Below are 16,609 nucleotides of genomic sequence, written 5' to 3' on the forward strand. Positions count from 1 at the left end.
AAAAAAAGAGAAAAGAGACCAAAAAAGGGAAAAGAGCCAAAAAATGAGAGAAAAAGAGAGAAGGGACAATGTTACTATCCTTTTTCCACACTTGTTCTTCAAAGTAGCACCATGATCTTCATGATAGAGAGTCTCCTATGTTGTCACTTTCATAAACTAGTGAAAATTTTACATTATAGAACTTGGCTTGTATATTCCAATGATGGGCTTCCTCAAATTGCCCTAGGTTTTCATGAGCAAGCAAGTTGGATGCACACCCACTTAGTTTTTTTTCTTGAGCTTTCATACACTTATAGCTCTAGTGCATCCGTTGCATGGCAATCCCTACTCACTCACATTGATATCTATTAATGGGCATCTCCATAGCCCGTTGATATGCCTAGTTGATGTGAGACTATCTTCTCCTTTTTTGTCTTCTCCACAACCACCATTCTATTTCACCTATAGTGCTATATCCATGGCTCATGCTCATGTATTGCGTGAAAATTGAAAAAGTTTGAGAACATCAAAAGTATGAAACAATTGCTTGGCTTGTCATCGGGGTTGTGCATGATTTAATATTTTGTGTGATGAAGATAGAGCATAGCCAGACAATATGATTTTGTCGGGATAACTTTCTTTAGCCATGTTATTTTGAGAAGACATAATTGCTTAGTTAGTATGCTTGAAGTATTATTATTTCTATGTCAATATTAAACTTTTATCTTAAATCTTCCAGATCTGAACATTCATGCCATAATAAAGAAAAATTACATTGAGAAATATGTTAGGAAGCATTCCACATCAAAAATTCTATTTTTATCATTTACCTACTCGAGGACGAGCAGGAATTAAGCTTGGGGATGCTTGATACATCTCCAACGTATCTATAATTTTTGATTGTTCCATGCTATTATATTATCTGTTTTGGATGTTAATGGGCTTTATTTTACACTTTTATATTATTTTCGGGACTAACCTATTAACCGGAGGCTCCGCCTAAATTGCTGTTTTTTTTGCCTATTTTAGTGTTTCACAGAAAAGGAATATCAAACGGAATGAAACCTTCGGGGGTGTTATTTTTGGAACAAACATGATCCAGGGGACTTAGAGTGGACACCAAGAAACAATCGAGGAGGCCACGAGGCAGGGGGAGCGCCTACCCCCCTGGGCGCGCCCTCCACCCTCGCGGGTCCCTCGTTGCTCCCCCGACCTACTTCTTCCTCCTATATATATATCCATATACCCCGAGAACATCCAGGAGCACCACAAAACCCTATTTACACTGCCGCAACCTTCTGTACCCAAGAGATCCCATCTTGGGGCCTTTTCCGGAGCTTCGCCGGAGGGGGGCATTGATCATGGAGGGCCTCTACATCAACTCCATGGCCCCTTCGATGATGTGTGAGTAGTTTACCTTAGACCTTCGGGTCCATAGCTAATAGCTAGATGGCTTCTTCTCTCTCTTTGGATCTCAATACAAAGTTCTCTTCGATTCTCTTGGATATCTATTCGATGTAATCTTCTTTTGCGGTGTGTTTGTCGAGATCCGATGAATTGTGGGTTTATGATCAAGTCTATCTATGAACAATAATTGAATCTTCCCTGAATTCTTTTATATATGATTGGTTTATCTTTGCAAGTCTCTTCGAATTATCAGTTTGGTTTGGCCTACTAGATTGATCTTTCTTGCAATGGGAGAAGTGCTTAGCTTTGGGTTCAATCTTGCGGTGCTCGATCCCAATGATAGAAAGGGAAATGACATGTATTGTATTGTTGCCATCAAGGATAAAAACATAGGGTTTACATCATATTGCATGAGTTTATCCCTCTACATCATGCCATCTTGCTTAAGGCGTTACTCTGTTGTTATGAACTTAATACTCTAGATGCATGCTGGATAGCGGTCGTTGTGTGGAGTAATAGTAGTAGATGCAGGCAGGAGTCGGTCTACTTGTCACGGACGTGATGCATATATACATGATCATACCTAGATATTCTCATAATTATTTGCTTTTCTATCAATTGCTCGATAGTAATTTGTTCACCCACCGTAATACTTATGTTATCTTGAGGGAAGCCACTAGTGAAACCTATGGCCCTCGGGTCTATTCTCCATCATAAAAGTTCCCAATCTATTTTATTTTGCAATCTTTAGTTTCAATCTATATCATAAAAATACCAAAAATATTTATCTTATTATTATCATCTCTATCAGATCTCACTCTTGCAAGTGGCCATGAAGGGATTGACAACCCCTTTATCGTGTTGGTTGTGAGGTTCTTATTTGTTTGTGTAGGTACGAGGTGACTCGCGTGTGGTTTTCTACTGGATTGATACCTTGGTTCTCAAAAACTGAGGAAAATATTTACGCTGCTTTGCTGCATCACCATTTCTTCTTCAAGGAAAAATCAATGCAGTGCTCAAGAAGTAGCATGGGACTACGTGGATGCACATGTGTGATGTGTCCACTTCTTGACGTATCTGGTTTTTTTTTTGGAAGCCCTCACTTCCGTCCCGCTGCCGACTTCTCGACAGCCGTACTGGCCTATAAAAAAGGCTCGCCTTCCCCGACACTCATCCTCACCTACCGATCACCCCTGCATCGTTGCGTCCATCTCTCAAATCTTGGCTATGCCCACGCTCGTTCCTCACCAGAGTACACTGCCAGTCAGGCCCTCATGGAATGCACGAGCTCTTTGTGCTGCCACACCGTTGACTCCAGCGGCAATGTCCGCGCCAGCGATGGTATGCTCACCATCCTCGCTGGTGGCGACGAGACCTCCGTCGCATGCCTCGGCCCGCTCTTTTCCTGCCTCGGTCGACCTATACACGGCCGGCCGGCGAGTAGAAAAATTGCCAGCACTGTTGGGTCGACGCGCGGTTGTGGAAACTCCTGCTTGAACAAATGTGACGCCTCGACGCTTGCAAGGTGGAGCCCGGGATGGCGGCCGCGGATAGTGGCAGGTTCTGCCTTTGTGCGATGGCGGCAGCCACTAAGCCGGCATCGAGGAAGAAGAGGTGGAGGGCATGCCCTCTAAGAACCAGATGTCCGAGCGTCGCCGCTGCAAGCGCCTGAACTACTGTCTCTCCATGCTCCACTCCGTCGTGCCCAGCATGGTAAAGATCAATTGTCAATCGATCTTGGAACAATGAGGGGTGTAATCTTGGGAGTAAATCTGAATGTGTGTTCTTGATTTTGGGCATCTAGATAGACCGAGTGTCGATCCTAGGGACATGATCGACTACATGAAGGAGGTGCTGGAGAGGATCTCCAGGAGGATATGGAGGACTCCCGTCCGTAGCCGGCACCAGTGCTCAGTGTGTTCTGAGAGATGAACCCCAACGAGATGCTGTCCAGGAACACCCCCAAGGTGAGCAATTAATCTAAGCCACCCACTGTCTCCAGAGGAGAACCGGGCCATTGTTGTTGTAGCTTGAAAAAATTATTGGTGAAAGCAAGAGACTAACTGAGTAATGTTGGTTGGTGGTTGCAGTTTGAGGTGGAGTGCAAGGAGGAGGGCCGCGGCGTCAAGCCGGGGCTGCTGCTGTCGACGGTGAGCACATTCAGTTTGCCTGCTTTCTTGGTCCTTCTTTATGGATGCATAATTCTTTCTTCTGGTCTAGCTCCTCACCGCGTCGCCCGGCTGGCGGTCATACTTTGTTCGTGCCGACTGGTTGCTGCTTTGTGATTGGTTTGTCATCTGCTGATTCCTCTTCTTGTATGAGCAATTTCCTTAATTTCAATTCTGGTTGGTATGCTTTTGATCCTTTGTGCAGTTCTTTGTTTTTGTCATTTAAGTAGCCCGGGCCCAGGGAGCTGTCCACGCAAAAAGGTTGAAAACGGACTAAGTTGCGTGCTAGCAGCAAGAAAGGACCAGCTTAGTTCTACACTGTAGCGTGGGTGCTTTGTCTGCACAACTAAACTTGTGTACTGTAATAAGACAGACTTACCACTCTACTTGGACTTATCCAGTCCTTTCATAGATGCAACTTGTGTAGAGTTTAAATTGTGTTCTCTAATATGATGACTTGGTATTACTTAAATGTTTGCAATGCTCTCCGTATGTAATCTAATATATAACTAAGCGTACACACTCGATGACATGTCTAGTGATATGGAGTAGCTTTTTCGCTACTGTTAAGCTGATAAAAGTATTCTTTTTCTATAGATGTAGTATTGGTTATGGCCGCTGCATGTTCGAGACACTCCTACCTCTGATCATTGGCCAACACATGATGAGTGGTGAGGTGGCAGCTACATGGACTTGCCTTGCATCTAGCAACCATGATAAACATGTGCTGGTGATGCAATTCTTACACGGAGCGAGCTTAATCTTAGACCATATACCTTCACTCATGTGATGGTAATTCACTGAAATAATCTCCTTTGCATTGCACTCTTTCTTCAAAAGCCTAATTTTATGATTAGTTTCAGTCTGTCCACATAGATTACTCAATAGTTATGCACTTTCACTCTGATAATTTGGCCCAGTTTTAAGCGTACCCTCTCTTTAGTTTCTAATAAAGTGAATTCTCCGAAGAAGCAAGTGATTGTTCTAGGAAGCTATGTCAAAATATATGTGTTATTTGCTTAAGATTGTATTATGAAAACCAGTCTGGTAGTGTTTAGTTTAATACATCAGTAATTTTACTCCTGCTATTGGCTTCTCTATGTGCACATCTTCCCTATCATCATTTTATCTTAAAATTATATCATTATTGCCACTATCTTCTGTATATTGCAATGTGTCATTGCAAAGGCACCACACGGCAATTAGAACGGCTGAACTCAAACCCATTCTTTGGGAGCGACAAGTCCATATGGATCTTCAAGGTTATAAGTACAAATCCTGGTCATGCTTCAAGCCTTTAGTCCTGCTTCTGCATATACCTTTGGAGAGTGGTTTTTCTCTGGGTCCACAAGACCCGATGGGGAAAAGCACCACTATATATTTGGGAAGGGAAGAGATAGCGGTGTGTGTTTTTTTGGAAAAGGGGTGTAACCCCGGCCTCTGCATCAGAACGATGCATACGGCCACATTTATTATAAGTAAATAAGTTCAACAAAGGTCATGAAGTCTTAAACAAACGAACCAAAAAATAGCTCACGAAGAGCGGAAAATAAAAGCCACAGCGTAGGAAAAATGAAGACAGGAAAACTAATTGCCTATCCTATTACATGACCGCCATCCAAACCGGTTGAAAATAGCCCGAGCTACCATCTCCCATCGGGTAGATCCAGTAACCAAATGCTCCCTGGTCTCCGTCTGAGTGAGTAGCGACCACATACGGATCAACATAGTGGCTCGGAAGATAACCTGCAAAAAAGAGTATTTGTTGTTCTATTAAAAACCAAATCATTCCTGCAGTTCCAGACTGCCCAAAGTAAAGCACATACTCCTACACGAATGTGTCTCGCTGTTTGGGGCTCTATCCCGTCAAGCCACGTCCCAAATAACGTGTTGATATTATTCGGGGGAGTAATATTAAAAGCAATGTGAACAGTCCGCCATGGAACCTTTGCCATCGGACAATCAAGAAAGAGGTTTTTGATGTTCTCATCGTGATCACAAAAACTACATCTCGTAGAACCGGTCCAGTTGCGCTTTGTCAAATTGTCCTTAGTTAAAATGACTTGTTTGTGTACAAACCACATAAACACTTTAACCCTCAAAGGTACTTTGACATTCCAAACATGTTTGGAACTAGGAATAGAGCTAGAGTTGATCACATCTAAATACATAGATTTAACCGTGAACTCTCCATTCCTGGTTAGCTTCCATCTCAACGAATCCGGCCGTTGAGAAAGCTGCACATCTATCAGTCTTCTCACCAAATGGAGCCAGGCTTCCCAACGTGCTCTGGCAAGTGTTCTCCTAAATTGGATATTGAGGGGAGTGGATCGAAGCACGGTATCAACGAAAGCGTCTCTTCGTTGCACGATGCTATAAAGGGAGGGATACTAAAGCGCGAGAGGGGCTTTCCCTAGCCACGTATCCTCCCAGAATCTTGTGGAAGTGTCGTTTCCGACTAGAAACTTAGTTCTGTTGAAAAAGACTGATTTAACTCTCAGCAACCCTTTCCAAAAAGGTGAGTCTGTCGGCCTCACTGTCACCTATGACAAAGTTTTGGACTGAAGGTACTTGTTACGCAGAATCTGCGCCCACATGGCCTCCGACTCTACAGATAACTTATACAGCCACTTGCTGAGAAGACATCTATTTTTCACCTCAAGATTTTCGATACCTAGACCTCCTTGGTCTTTTGGTCAACAAATAATAACCCATTTTGTGAGTCGATACTTCCCTTTTAAGTCATCACTCTGCCAGAAAAAACGGGATCGATAGAAATCCAGTCTTTTCCAAACTCCAACTGGTATCTCAAAAACGACAAAAGAAACATAGGCATGCTCATGAGAACCGAGTTAATAAGAATTAGCCGGCCCCCATACGACATCAGCTTGCCCTTCCAGCAACTCAGTTTCTTCTCGAATCGATCCTCAATACACTTCCATTCTCTATTTGTTATCTTACGATGGTGGATTGGTATACCCAAATACGCAAAAGGTAAATTCCCAAGTTCACACCTGAACAATTGCTTATAAGCCTCTTGTTCCTCTTTGGCTCTTCCAAAGCAGAACAATTCACTCTTGTGAAAGTTAATCTTTAACCCGGTCAATTGTTCGAATAAGCATAACACCAGCTTCATGTTTCTCGCTTTTGCCAAGTCATGCTCCATGAATATGATAGTATCATCAGCGTACTGTAGGATAGACACCCCTCCATCAACTAGATGAGGTACCAGGCTACCTACTTAACCAGCATCCTTTGCCCTACCTATTAGAATGGTCAACATGTCAACTACAATGTTGAAAAGAATAGGTGACATCGGATCTCCTTGTCTCAGGCCTTTATGTGTCTGGAAATAGTGACCTGTGTCATCATTCACATTGATTCCAACACTTCCTTTTTGCGTGAAGGATTCAACCTGGTTCCTCCAAGACGGGTCGAAACCTTTCATGCGCAAAGCCTGTTGCAGAAACGGCCATTTAACTTTATTGTACGCCTTTTCGAAATCCACTTTCAAAACAACCCCGTCTAGTTTTTTCGTATGGATTTCATGGAGTGTTTCATGAAGGACCACAACCCCTTCTAGGATGTATCTGTCCAGCATCAAAGCAGTTTGGGTCGGCTGCACCATAGAGTGTGCAATCTGTGTGAGTCTATTAGTCCCAACCTTGGTAAAAATTTTGAAACTAACATTAAGAAGACAGATAGGCCTGAACTTCTCAATTCTCACAGCATCTGTTTTCTTCGGGAGCAAGGTTATTGTTTCAAAATTCAAATGAAACAACTGAAGCTGTCCGGAGAATAGATCATGGAACATCAGTAACAAATCCCCTTTAATAATGTGCCAACATCTCTTATAAAACTCCGCCGGAAATCCATCCGGCCCCGGAGCTTTATTGTTCTTCATCTATGAAATCGCTTCAAACACCACTTTCTCCGAGAATGGTGCAGTTAATACATCATTCTCATCGGCAGCCAGCTGAGGCACATCCTCAATCCTCAACTCATCCAAGGACACAAAATTATCCTCTGGAGACCCAAAAAGCTGCTTGTAATAATTGGTTATGTAAAGTTTTAAGTTCTCTTGCCCTATGATAGTCCCCTCGTCTTGCTCAAGCTAAAAGATTCTTTTCTTTCTGTGCTTGCCATTGGCGATCATATGAAAGAATTGAGTGTTAGCATCCCCTTGGACAACTTTACGAACCTTAGCTCGCAATGCCCACTTCAACTCCTCTTCCCTCAACAGCTCTTTCAATCTCATCTCCGCATCAACTTTGGCATGAAGCTCCAATGATTGCAGAATTGTGGACTCGACTTTCACATCTAAGTACTGTATAAGTGTAAGGAGCCTTTCCTTTTCAATTGTATAGATCCCACTAAGATGCTTAGCCCATCCTCGCAAGAAACTTCTCAAGTTTCTAATCTTATTCTGCAATCTCTCAATAGGAGACCTTCCTCCTGCATCTATCGCCCATTCTCTGGCTATCAGATCCAGGAATCCTTCTCTTTCAAACCACGCAAGTTCGAAAGAGAAAGTATTTTTGTTACCCACATGTGTTGCCTCCCCAGAATCAACCAGCAGAGGGGTGTGGTCAGAGATACCGCAAGATAACGCATGGACTGTAACCAAGGGGAATTTCTGTTCCCAATCGACGCTCGCTAGGACTCGATCTAGCTTCTCAGGGTTATGCAAAGTATTAGCCTAAGTGAATTTTCTACCCGAAAGCTCTATCTCTCTAAGATCCAAGCTTTCAATGATGGTATTAAACATGAACGACCACCTGGCGTCGAAATTATCATTGTTCTTTTCTTCTCTTCTTATAATAATGTTGAAATCTCCCCCAACCAAAATTGGGAGTTGTTCAGACCCGCAAATCCGTATGAGATCCGCCAAAAAGTCTGGTTTTAGTTCCAGCTGCGCGGCCCCATACACCGCAACCAGTGCCCAATTAAAACCATCGACTTTGGATCTAACCCGAAATTTGACGGCGAAGTCACCCATAACCACACTTCGGACTTCCAATGCCTCACATTTCACCCCTAGAAGGATCCCCCTGATCTTCCTCTTGGGGAAAGGCAGTGCCAATCAAAATCGACACCTCCGGATAAAGTTCTCAGAAACTAAGGAGAGAAATTGTCCCTTCCTGTGTCGGAAAGGGCAATAAATTCCAATCTATGTTCAATTGAAGCATCTGCTAGAAACCTTCTTTTAGCCAAGTCCATCAGACCTCTGCTATTCCAAAAGATGCCTCTCATAGTTCATCATGGAATTTTTTTGGCTGTACGGACCCTAGCACTCCTACGCACCGCGGATGCAGGATAAATCTTATGCCTCCACTTTCCCTTAGGCTTGTTCTGATCATCTACCCAGTCCTCACAACCGAGCTCCGCAGCTCTAACCTCCTGACCCTCTACCGGGGCACTCTCCTCAAGGGGTAACAAGCCATCATCCTCCTCAGTCTCAGTGATGGATGGGGCAAGATCCACACAAAACGAATCTAGCACCCTAACTCCCAAAGCATCAATATCGGAATCGTTCATAGGTTTAACCGCAGCTAAATTACGAATCAACTCTAAGGCACGTTCTGCTTCCAGGTCGAGAATGTCATTAACAGATTTAGAGATTTCACTATCATTACTACCTAGTGAAACTCCTAACTCATTTGCATTGTGGATGATCTCATCATTAGAAAAATGCAAAATATAATTGGAAGTGTTGACCGACATACCAGTAGTGACCACCATGTCACGAAGCTTGGCCGCCCGCATGGCACACCTCAGCTGCATATCATCAACATCCGTCTGGTCCTGAAGGCGACAGCTCATCCGTCTGCCCTCAGACACAGGATCCGGAATACCTCCAAAAGCGATGACCTCCTCCCTGGTCGCCCCGTTTGGGGTAAGGCCTCCTGCCCCACCCCCAACGGATGGCCCGGCAAGAGGAGTCGAAGAGCCGCAGACCAACGCCGGCAAGCGTGGGGCTAGTGAGGGCTGGGCCGCCTTCCCAGACTCCCCACCAGGCGTCCCGCGAGGAAAAGAGAGGGCGGGGGCGCCTGCCCCCGCGCCCCACCCGACCGACAGTCGGACTCGACTCGGGTCGTGAAGCCAACCCAGCCGGCGTCAGCTGATCAAACGGCGCCATAGGTTCGGCCACCCTGACCATCGCAGAAGAGGAGGGAGCCGAGGCCTCCTGCCCGAGCCCCCCTCCCAAACCAGGCTTGTCACCGCACGGCGACACCGCCACCACAGGGCCAGTCCCGACGGAGTCCTCCCGAGTATCGAACCAGCAGCAAAGGAGGGAGAGCGGGAGGTCACCTACTCAAGACCGTCCCTCCCATCTGGAGAACCCGTTTTCTCAGCAAAGTCCAGCGGAGGTAACAAGCGCTCAAACACATCCTCAGATTCAACCCTGTCGCTCCACATCCTGGGAGGCGCGGAAGAGGGATGAAAAGAACCGAATCTCAAGGTACTCATAGGCACTGACGGAGAGGGTGCAGCCCCATTCCCGGGCATCTCAAGGTCAGTACCCGGGCCATTGGGCAACTCATGCCCAGCATTCCCCCTCGCGCCTCCGAGTTACCCGAGCCATCATTCTTATCATGCATGTCCACATCAGTCCCTGCCAGCACCTCAGCGAAGAACTCAGAATCCTCAAACTCAATATCAAGGTTATACACGAGGCCCCTATGCATCCACTTGACCACGTCAGGCACAAACTCAATATCCAGTACACTCACCAGCAACCGGGCCACCCCGTTGACACGTGTGAAGGCCATATCCACTCTCTCAGTTTTGCCAACCAGAATCCCCAAACTTGCAGCAACCCGAGCATCCCGAATCAACTTAGATGGAGCTCCCAAAAAACGCAACCATACCTGAGTGAGAGGCTTACCCTGTGGTTCAACCTACTTCCACTCGTGAAACTCAAGAATGCACTCTGTGCCAGGAACTCTGCAAAGCCCAAAACTGAGAGGACGCTCCAAGTCCTCAGTAGTCGGAAAGTCAACCTTGTAGCTGTTGGCCTCAAGTCGAATAAGCTCCCACTGAAAATCACCTGGGGCTAACTCCCTAAGTCGCTGCATAATCTGAGCCTCAGATACGTCACCTTTCGTGACTTTGACCACCCCCGTAGTCGTGCTCTGGGCCTCCTCAGGGACCTCCCTCGCACAAGGAGACTCAAAGAACATCTACTTGCCTCAAACCAGCGCATGACACGGGGTAGTGCCCGATACTGAGAGATCAGATGCCGAGTATTACGATTTATGGAGTCTGTTGTGCTGAGCTGATGTTCTTTGAGTCTCCTTGTGCGAGGGAGGTCCCTGAGGAGGCCCAGAGCACGACTACGGGGGTGGTCAAAGTCACGAAAGGTGACGTATCTGAGGCTCAGATTATGCAGCGACTTAGGGAGTTAGCCTCAGGTGATTTTCAGTGGGAGCTTATTCGACTTGAGGCCAACAGCTACAAGGTGAGAGATCAGATACTGAGAGATCAATTGTGTAATGTAATAAATCAAAGTGTTCAAATCTGCCTTGGCACACCACTTACCTTATTATAGCTATATAATCACATATACACATCTTTTATCGTAAGTTGTGGTGTACTCAAAAAATACAGGCAACTCAGCAGTACCAACACAATATGTTGTAACTTCTTCATTATTACACGCAACAAACGCAACAAATTTCACTGCAATACATCGACATCGCACGGCGCCGCGCGGGCATGGCTAGTATATATATATATACACGACTGGGAACACTGTTTCCACTTAAGAAATCCTACAAACGGAATCAAATAAAGTGCTAGAGCCCAAGAATCCACAATACTAAATGCAATCCATACAAGACAACTAAAAAAACGCAGAACACTGTTTGACTATGCCCCGTTGCCGGAAACACACTGCATTTGATTCAAGCTTCGTGTTGTGCGCGCATACTAGTAGTAGTTCACTTTCCTGCAGTTAGCGCGAATCTCGCCGCTGCTCCCGGTGAGCGGGCTGAGGCCGCCCATCCTCACCATGGCCTCCGCGAAGTCCCTCCCGAACGCCTCCGGGTCGGCGCCATAGAACCTAACGAGCGCGTCCGTGGGGCCGAGACCGCCAGCGAACAGCTGCTGGTCCGAGTGCAGCAGCCCCCTGCTGCGCAGCAACGAGCCGTAGTACCCGCCGTCGAACCGCGCTGGCGTCGGGTCAAGCGGCGCGAGGTTGTCGTCGCCGCCGGCGAGCGGGCAGGGGCCCCTGAGCTGCGCGGCGAGGGAGGCGTCCAGTGTGGCTGTCTCGTTGTACAGGCGTTCGCGGAAGTTGGTGCAGCGGGAGAAGCCCAGCGTGTGGCCGCCGGAGAGCACGACCAGGTCCTGCACAGTGAGGCCGTGCGAGGCGAAGTTGGAGACGAGGCGGTCGAGGTCGAAGGTCGGCGCCGGGATGCTGTTGTTCGCCGCCGCCTGGCTCGCCCCCCGCGCGTCCCTCCGGCCCAGATGCACGTCGTACGACGGCCCTCCCAGCTGCAACAATATCTTACTGCTAGTTAGTAGTAATAATATATTCCATCCATTGTTACGCGGATAAATTTCTCCTGATGAGTATACTGGAGACGAGGAAGCGCTAACCGCGACGACAGAGTCACGTGCTGCGACGGCCACGACGTCGGCGCAGGACACCACGTTTCCCCTGCACGCGGCGTTGACGGCGTCCTTGATGCGATCGATCACGTCGAAGCCGCGAACGGAGTTCACGTTGGGCGCGGCCTTCTTCTCGCCTGTGAAGAAGGGCGTGTCGTCAAGCAGGATGGACCCATCACACCCCTGCAAGCAAACCGGCAGCAACCAGCGTCAAACGAGTAGAGTAGGTCTTCAAACCAAACTAAATGCAATACCCGCGCTCATATAGATATGTGCATACGTTGACGAAGCAGTCGTGGAAGTGCAGGCGCAGGAGCGAGGCACCCATGCGCGGCTCCACCGCTACGGCCTCCTCAACGACCTTCCTGATGGCGGGGAGCGCCGCCGGGCACAACTTGTCGTAGAAATGAGGGTCCAGCGGCTGCGCATTGCTCGCCGTGGCCAAAATGGCAAACGCCATCACTGCGACAGCACACGCCACAGAGAAGCTGCTGCGGGAAGCCATACTTAAGTACGATCGACGTACTGCTTCTGCACACGTTAGACCTAGCTACAAATCAGCTTAATTGGCTGACTAAGTCTGAGCGGGATAGATCAACGATCTGTGTGCAAGAGCGAGGGGTGAGGACACAAGGCACGGCGGGTTGTGCTTATATAGCCCACTCATGCCAGTTCCCTCGTCGCCAGACTCGATTCCAGTTCCAGCAAAGCTAGAGTTGCGCAAACAAAGATGATCATTATTCATTAAATCAAGAAAGACACCATCGTCAACTAATAATTCATTAAAGTTGTGTGCGTGTTTGACTTTGTACGGAATGTTGTTCATGATTTCCATATAGTAGGTAGGAAAAATGGAGATCTCGGTCGTTTGATGAAGTGCGGTGAGGCTTTGCTAACAGAATTGACTAATCGGTATGGTCTCTCTAGCTAATGCATGACGGCTGTCGACTGCTAGCAACTAATCGCGCCATCTGCTGCCTTGATTTGCTCAGCAACCGGCCGGGCTTGAAATGAAGGTGATCTACCACAAACCAACTCTGTCGCAGCTACTTATTTTTTTAAGAGAATGTGTGGGTTTTATTAACTCAAACGAAGCATCAAATGTATACAAACACAATGAACATACACTCAAGCTCTGCATAATTAGGATTCACACAACCAACATAAACACATATATAACTAAACACGTTGGTGTTTCCACAAAAAACTAAACTAAACACGTCGGTGAATAGCAAAGTTACACGAGACCAAACTATGCCTTAGCATGAAAAAAGAAAATCCCAAAGCAATCTAAACAGCAATCGACAAACTACAATGACAATCATATCCACATCAAACTACACAACGCTGTGTTTCTTGACAAATCTGGCCCTTTTGAGCAACTTGGGGCACGTATGGCTCTTGGGCAAAACTAAAACTAATTTGGAATCTGGCCCCTTGAGTCGGCACCACATATCATGGCGCCGAAGTTGTACATGTCGGCGCCACACTACATGGCACCGAGATGTATAAGTTTGGCGCCATACTATGTGGAGCCGAGCAAATCTGGCCCTTAGGATTTCTGTGGGCCCATTTAAGGTCGGCTTCATCTAGCACGGCGCCGAACTTGTACATGCCGGCTCCGTGTAGTGTGGCGCCGACATGTACAACTTCGGCTCCATGATATGTGGCGCCGACCCCAGGGGCCAGATTTCAAATTAGTTTTGCCCAAGGGCCAGACGTGCCTCAAGTCGTGCAAAGGGGCCAGGTTTATCAAAAAATACCACAACGCTTACAAAAAGGGAACCGCCGTCGCCCGTGCTAACCACTAATGGCGAGATTCAAGGTTTTCACACCCAAGAACAAGCATGAGCATATCCGATCAAGGCCTTCAACAAGGTCACGACACAAAAACATCACCATTGATAGGTATAATTAGTTTGGGTTAGATATAGGATTTTCACCCCGAAGCTCGACACGGGGTACTCGAGAAGCACCACCAAATTGAAGTCAATCATGTTGTCGCCATCGTTTCTCAGCAATCATGGCAGCTACATGCGCTTGAGCTAGAAATCCTATCATAGCCGCCGCACCACCATACCCTCTGCGTCAAGTGATGGAAATATGCCCTAAAGGCAATAATAAAGTTGTCATTATTGTATTTCCTTATTCATGATAAAGATTTATTATTGCTGCTAGAATTGTATTGATCGGAAACTTAGATACATGTGTGGATACATAAACAAATACAGTGTCCCTAGTGAGTCTCTACTAGACTAGCTCGTTGATCAAAGATGGTTAAGGTTTCCTAACCATGCACATGTGTTGTCACTTGATAACGAGATCACATCATTAGGAGCATGATGTGATGGACAAGACCCATCCGTTAGCTTAGCATATGATCATTCAGTTTATTGCTATTGCTTTCTTAATGTCAAATACATATTCCTTCGACCATGAGATCATGCAACTCCCGAATACCAGAAGAATACCTTGTGTGCTATCAAACGTCACAACGTAACTGCGTGATCATAAAGATGCTCTACAGGTATCTCCGAAGGTGTCTGTTGAGTTGGCATGGATCATCATGTTTTACGATGCAGAGCTGCCACTACCTCTTGTTCTTCACTAAGAGCTATGATCTGGAGTCTGTTCAGGACTTCGGAGAGGGTAAATTATCGCTGCTTTCATCAACAACCCTTTTTCATCAACAATGTCATGATGCTCACCACCAGGAGTGAGTAATTTCATTGTAGGCATACTGGAGGTAGATGGAGATGGATGAGATTCGTCATGTAATCGAGTCAATTTGTTAGGGCTTGATCCCTACTATCCACTATGTTCTAAGATTTATGTTGCTATGACTTGGCTATGCTTAGTGCTTGTCACTAGGCCCCGAGTGTCATGACTTGAGATTTGAACCTATTATGTTTTCATGGATATATTTGAGTTCTTGATCCTATCTGCAAGTTATATGCACCTGTTATTGTTCTGAACCGTAGACCCCCAAGGTGACAATAGTTGGGATACTCTTTAAGGATGACTGTAATTTGAGGAGTTCATGTATCACGATGTGTTAATACTTTGTTTTGGTTCTCTGTTAAAAGGAGTACCTTAGTTACCCTTAGTTTACATTCGGACCCCGCTGCCACGGGAGGGTAGTATAAAAGATATTATGCAAGTTCATATTATAAGCACGTATGGCTATATACGACATATAATTGATGAATTGGAGCTATTGTGTATCGCTCTAGGTTGTGACTGTCACATAATGAATGTCATCCAAATATCCATCTCTACTTCATGTCTATGCTTTTCTCATATTTTCTTTGCTAAGTTACTACCATTGCTACTGTTGTTCCAACTGCTACAAAACTGCTATTGTTACCGATTCTATTACTATTGTTATTGTTAGCGCTACTATCAAAATTACCATATTACTGTAGTACTAATATTTTTTCACAGAGAAATAACTTACCAGGTTTTGAATTGACACCTCAACTGCTAAGGCTTATAAATATTCTTTGGCTCCTCTGGTGTCCAATCAATAAATTTGGTTGAAATACTACCTCGAAGACTGTTGCGATCCCCTATACTTGTGGGTCATCAAGCATCCATGTCGATGGTGGCGGACAGGGTACCCGGCGACGATATCAGCGACACGGATGGTGAGTGAGGGAGGAGGTGGGCGGTTTCCGCGGAAGCGGGAAATGGAGGAGGGACGCAAGAGGAGTGCGGCTAAAGTGGTGGATTAGTCAATTTTGAGAGGATTTTAGATGTGTTCGGCTTGTTGGAACCGATGTGGCGGATGCTTTGGGGGGGCCATATCCTCCACGGATATGGGCCGGGTATAAGGGTGCCAGTCAGACCAAGTGTTTGGGTCGGGTTTGCCAGGTTCGATTGGGTGGCAGTTTTCTGTCCAGACAGTGACTAGCAGGCCGACCGGGCGTTTGGGTCGTGTTTGCCAGTTTTGATTGGGTGGCATATTTCTGTCCAGGCAGTGAGCAGTCCGCTCGGGCATTTGGGGCGGATATGAGAATTCCATTGTAGATGCTCTCACTAGGACCTGGCACAGGCTCCGCACATAGTTGGGTGGATGACACACAAGCTTCTCACATAACTGGGTCGGCTTCGCACAGGCTCTGCACATAACTGGGCCGACCATCGGGCCGACCCATCACGCGAAGACACCTGTCTTCTGTAAACGAGCGGCGATAGACGAGGACAGCGTCACGGATGGTGAGCAAGGAGGTGGACAGCTGCGCAGAGGCGAGAGGAGCACGGCCGAAGTGGTGGACTAGTCAATTTTGAGAGGATTTCAGATGGATCTAGCTTGTCGGAACCAACATGGCAGAAGCGTCAGGGGTCCCCATATCCCCAGAGATATGGGCCGAGTATAGGGGTGTCGGTCAACCCAAGCGTTTGAGCCGAGTTTGCCAGGTCCGTTTGGGTGACAACTTTCT

At 46.5% G+C, this 16,609-nt stretch overlaps 1 protein-coding gene and 1 long non-coding RNA gene across 2 annotated transcripts; one reads left to right on the forward strand and one right to left on the reverse strand.

Moving 5' to 3' along the window:
* The first annotated feature begins 2,591 nt into the window (after positions 1 to 2,591).
* On the forward strand, positions 2,592 to 4,607 carry LOC147975924 (uncharacterized). The gene is made up of 3 exons (XR_015602094.1): positions 2,592 to 3,099; positions 3,191 to 3,353; positions 3,477 to 4,607. It is a non-coding gene; the product is annotated as an uncharacterized LOC147975924 (long non-coding RNA).
* Positions 4,608 to 11,371: 6,764 nt separating this feature from the next.
* Positions 11,372 to 12,807, reverse strand: LOC125530806 (peroxidase RIP1). The gene is made up of 3 exons (XM_048695213.2): positions 12,448 to 12,807; positions 12,156 to 12,350; positions 11,372 to 12,050 (listed from the first exon to the last, which is right to left on the reverse strand). The coding sequence occupies exons 1-3, from the start codon at positions 12,670 to 12,672 to the stop codon at positions 11,487 to 11,489; spliced, it is 984 nt and encodes a 327-aa protein (XP_048551170.1). The 5' UTR covers positions 12,673 to 12,807; the 3' UTR covers positions 11,372 to 11,486.
* Between the last annotated feature and the right edge of the window lie 3,802 nt (positions 12,808 to 16,609).

Source organism: Triticum urartu, chromosome 4A, assembly GCF_056163025.1.
Source record: "Triticum urartu cultivar PI428250 chromosome 4A, HENAU_Tu73, whole genome shotgun sequence".
Classification (NCBI taxonomy): domain Eukaryota; kingdom Viridiplantae; phylum Streptophyta; class Magnoliopsida; order Poales; family Poaceae; genus Triticum; species Triticum urartu.

Excerpts from the sequence above, each read along its gene's own strand:
- LOC125530806 (XM_048695213.2), bottom strand. The coding sequence starts at position 12,672 with ATGGCTTCCCGCAGCAGCTTCTCTGTGGCGTGTGCTGTCGCAGTGATG. Across the intron at positions 12,351-12,447 it reads TCCACGACTGCTTCGTCAAC|GGGTGTGATGGGTCCATCCT; the intron begins GTATGCACATAT and ends GTTTGCTTGCAG. Across the intron at positions 12,051-12,155 it reads CACGTGACTCTGTCGTCGCG|CTGGGAGGGCCGTCGTACGA; the intron begins GTTAGCGCTTCC and ends ATATTGTTGCAG.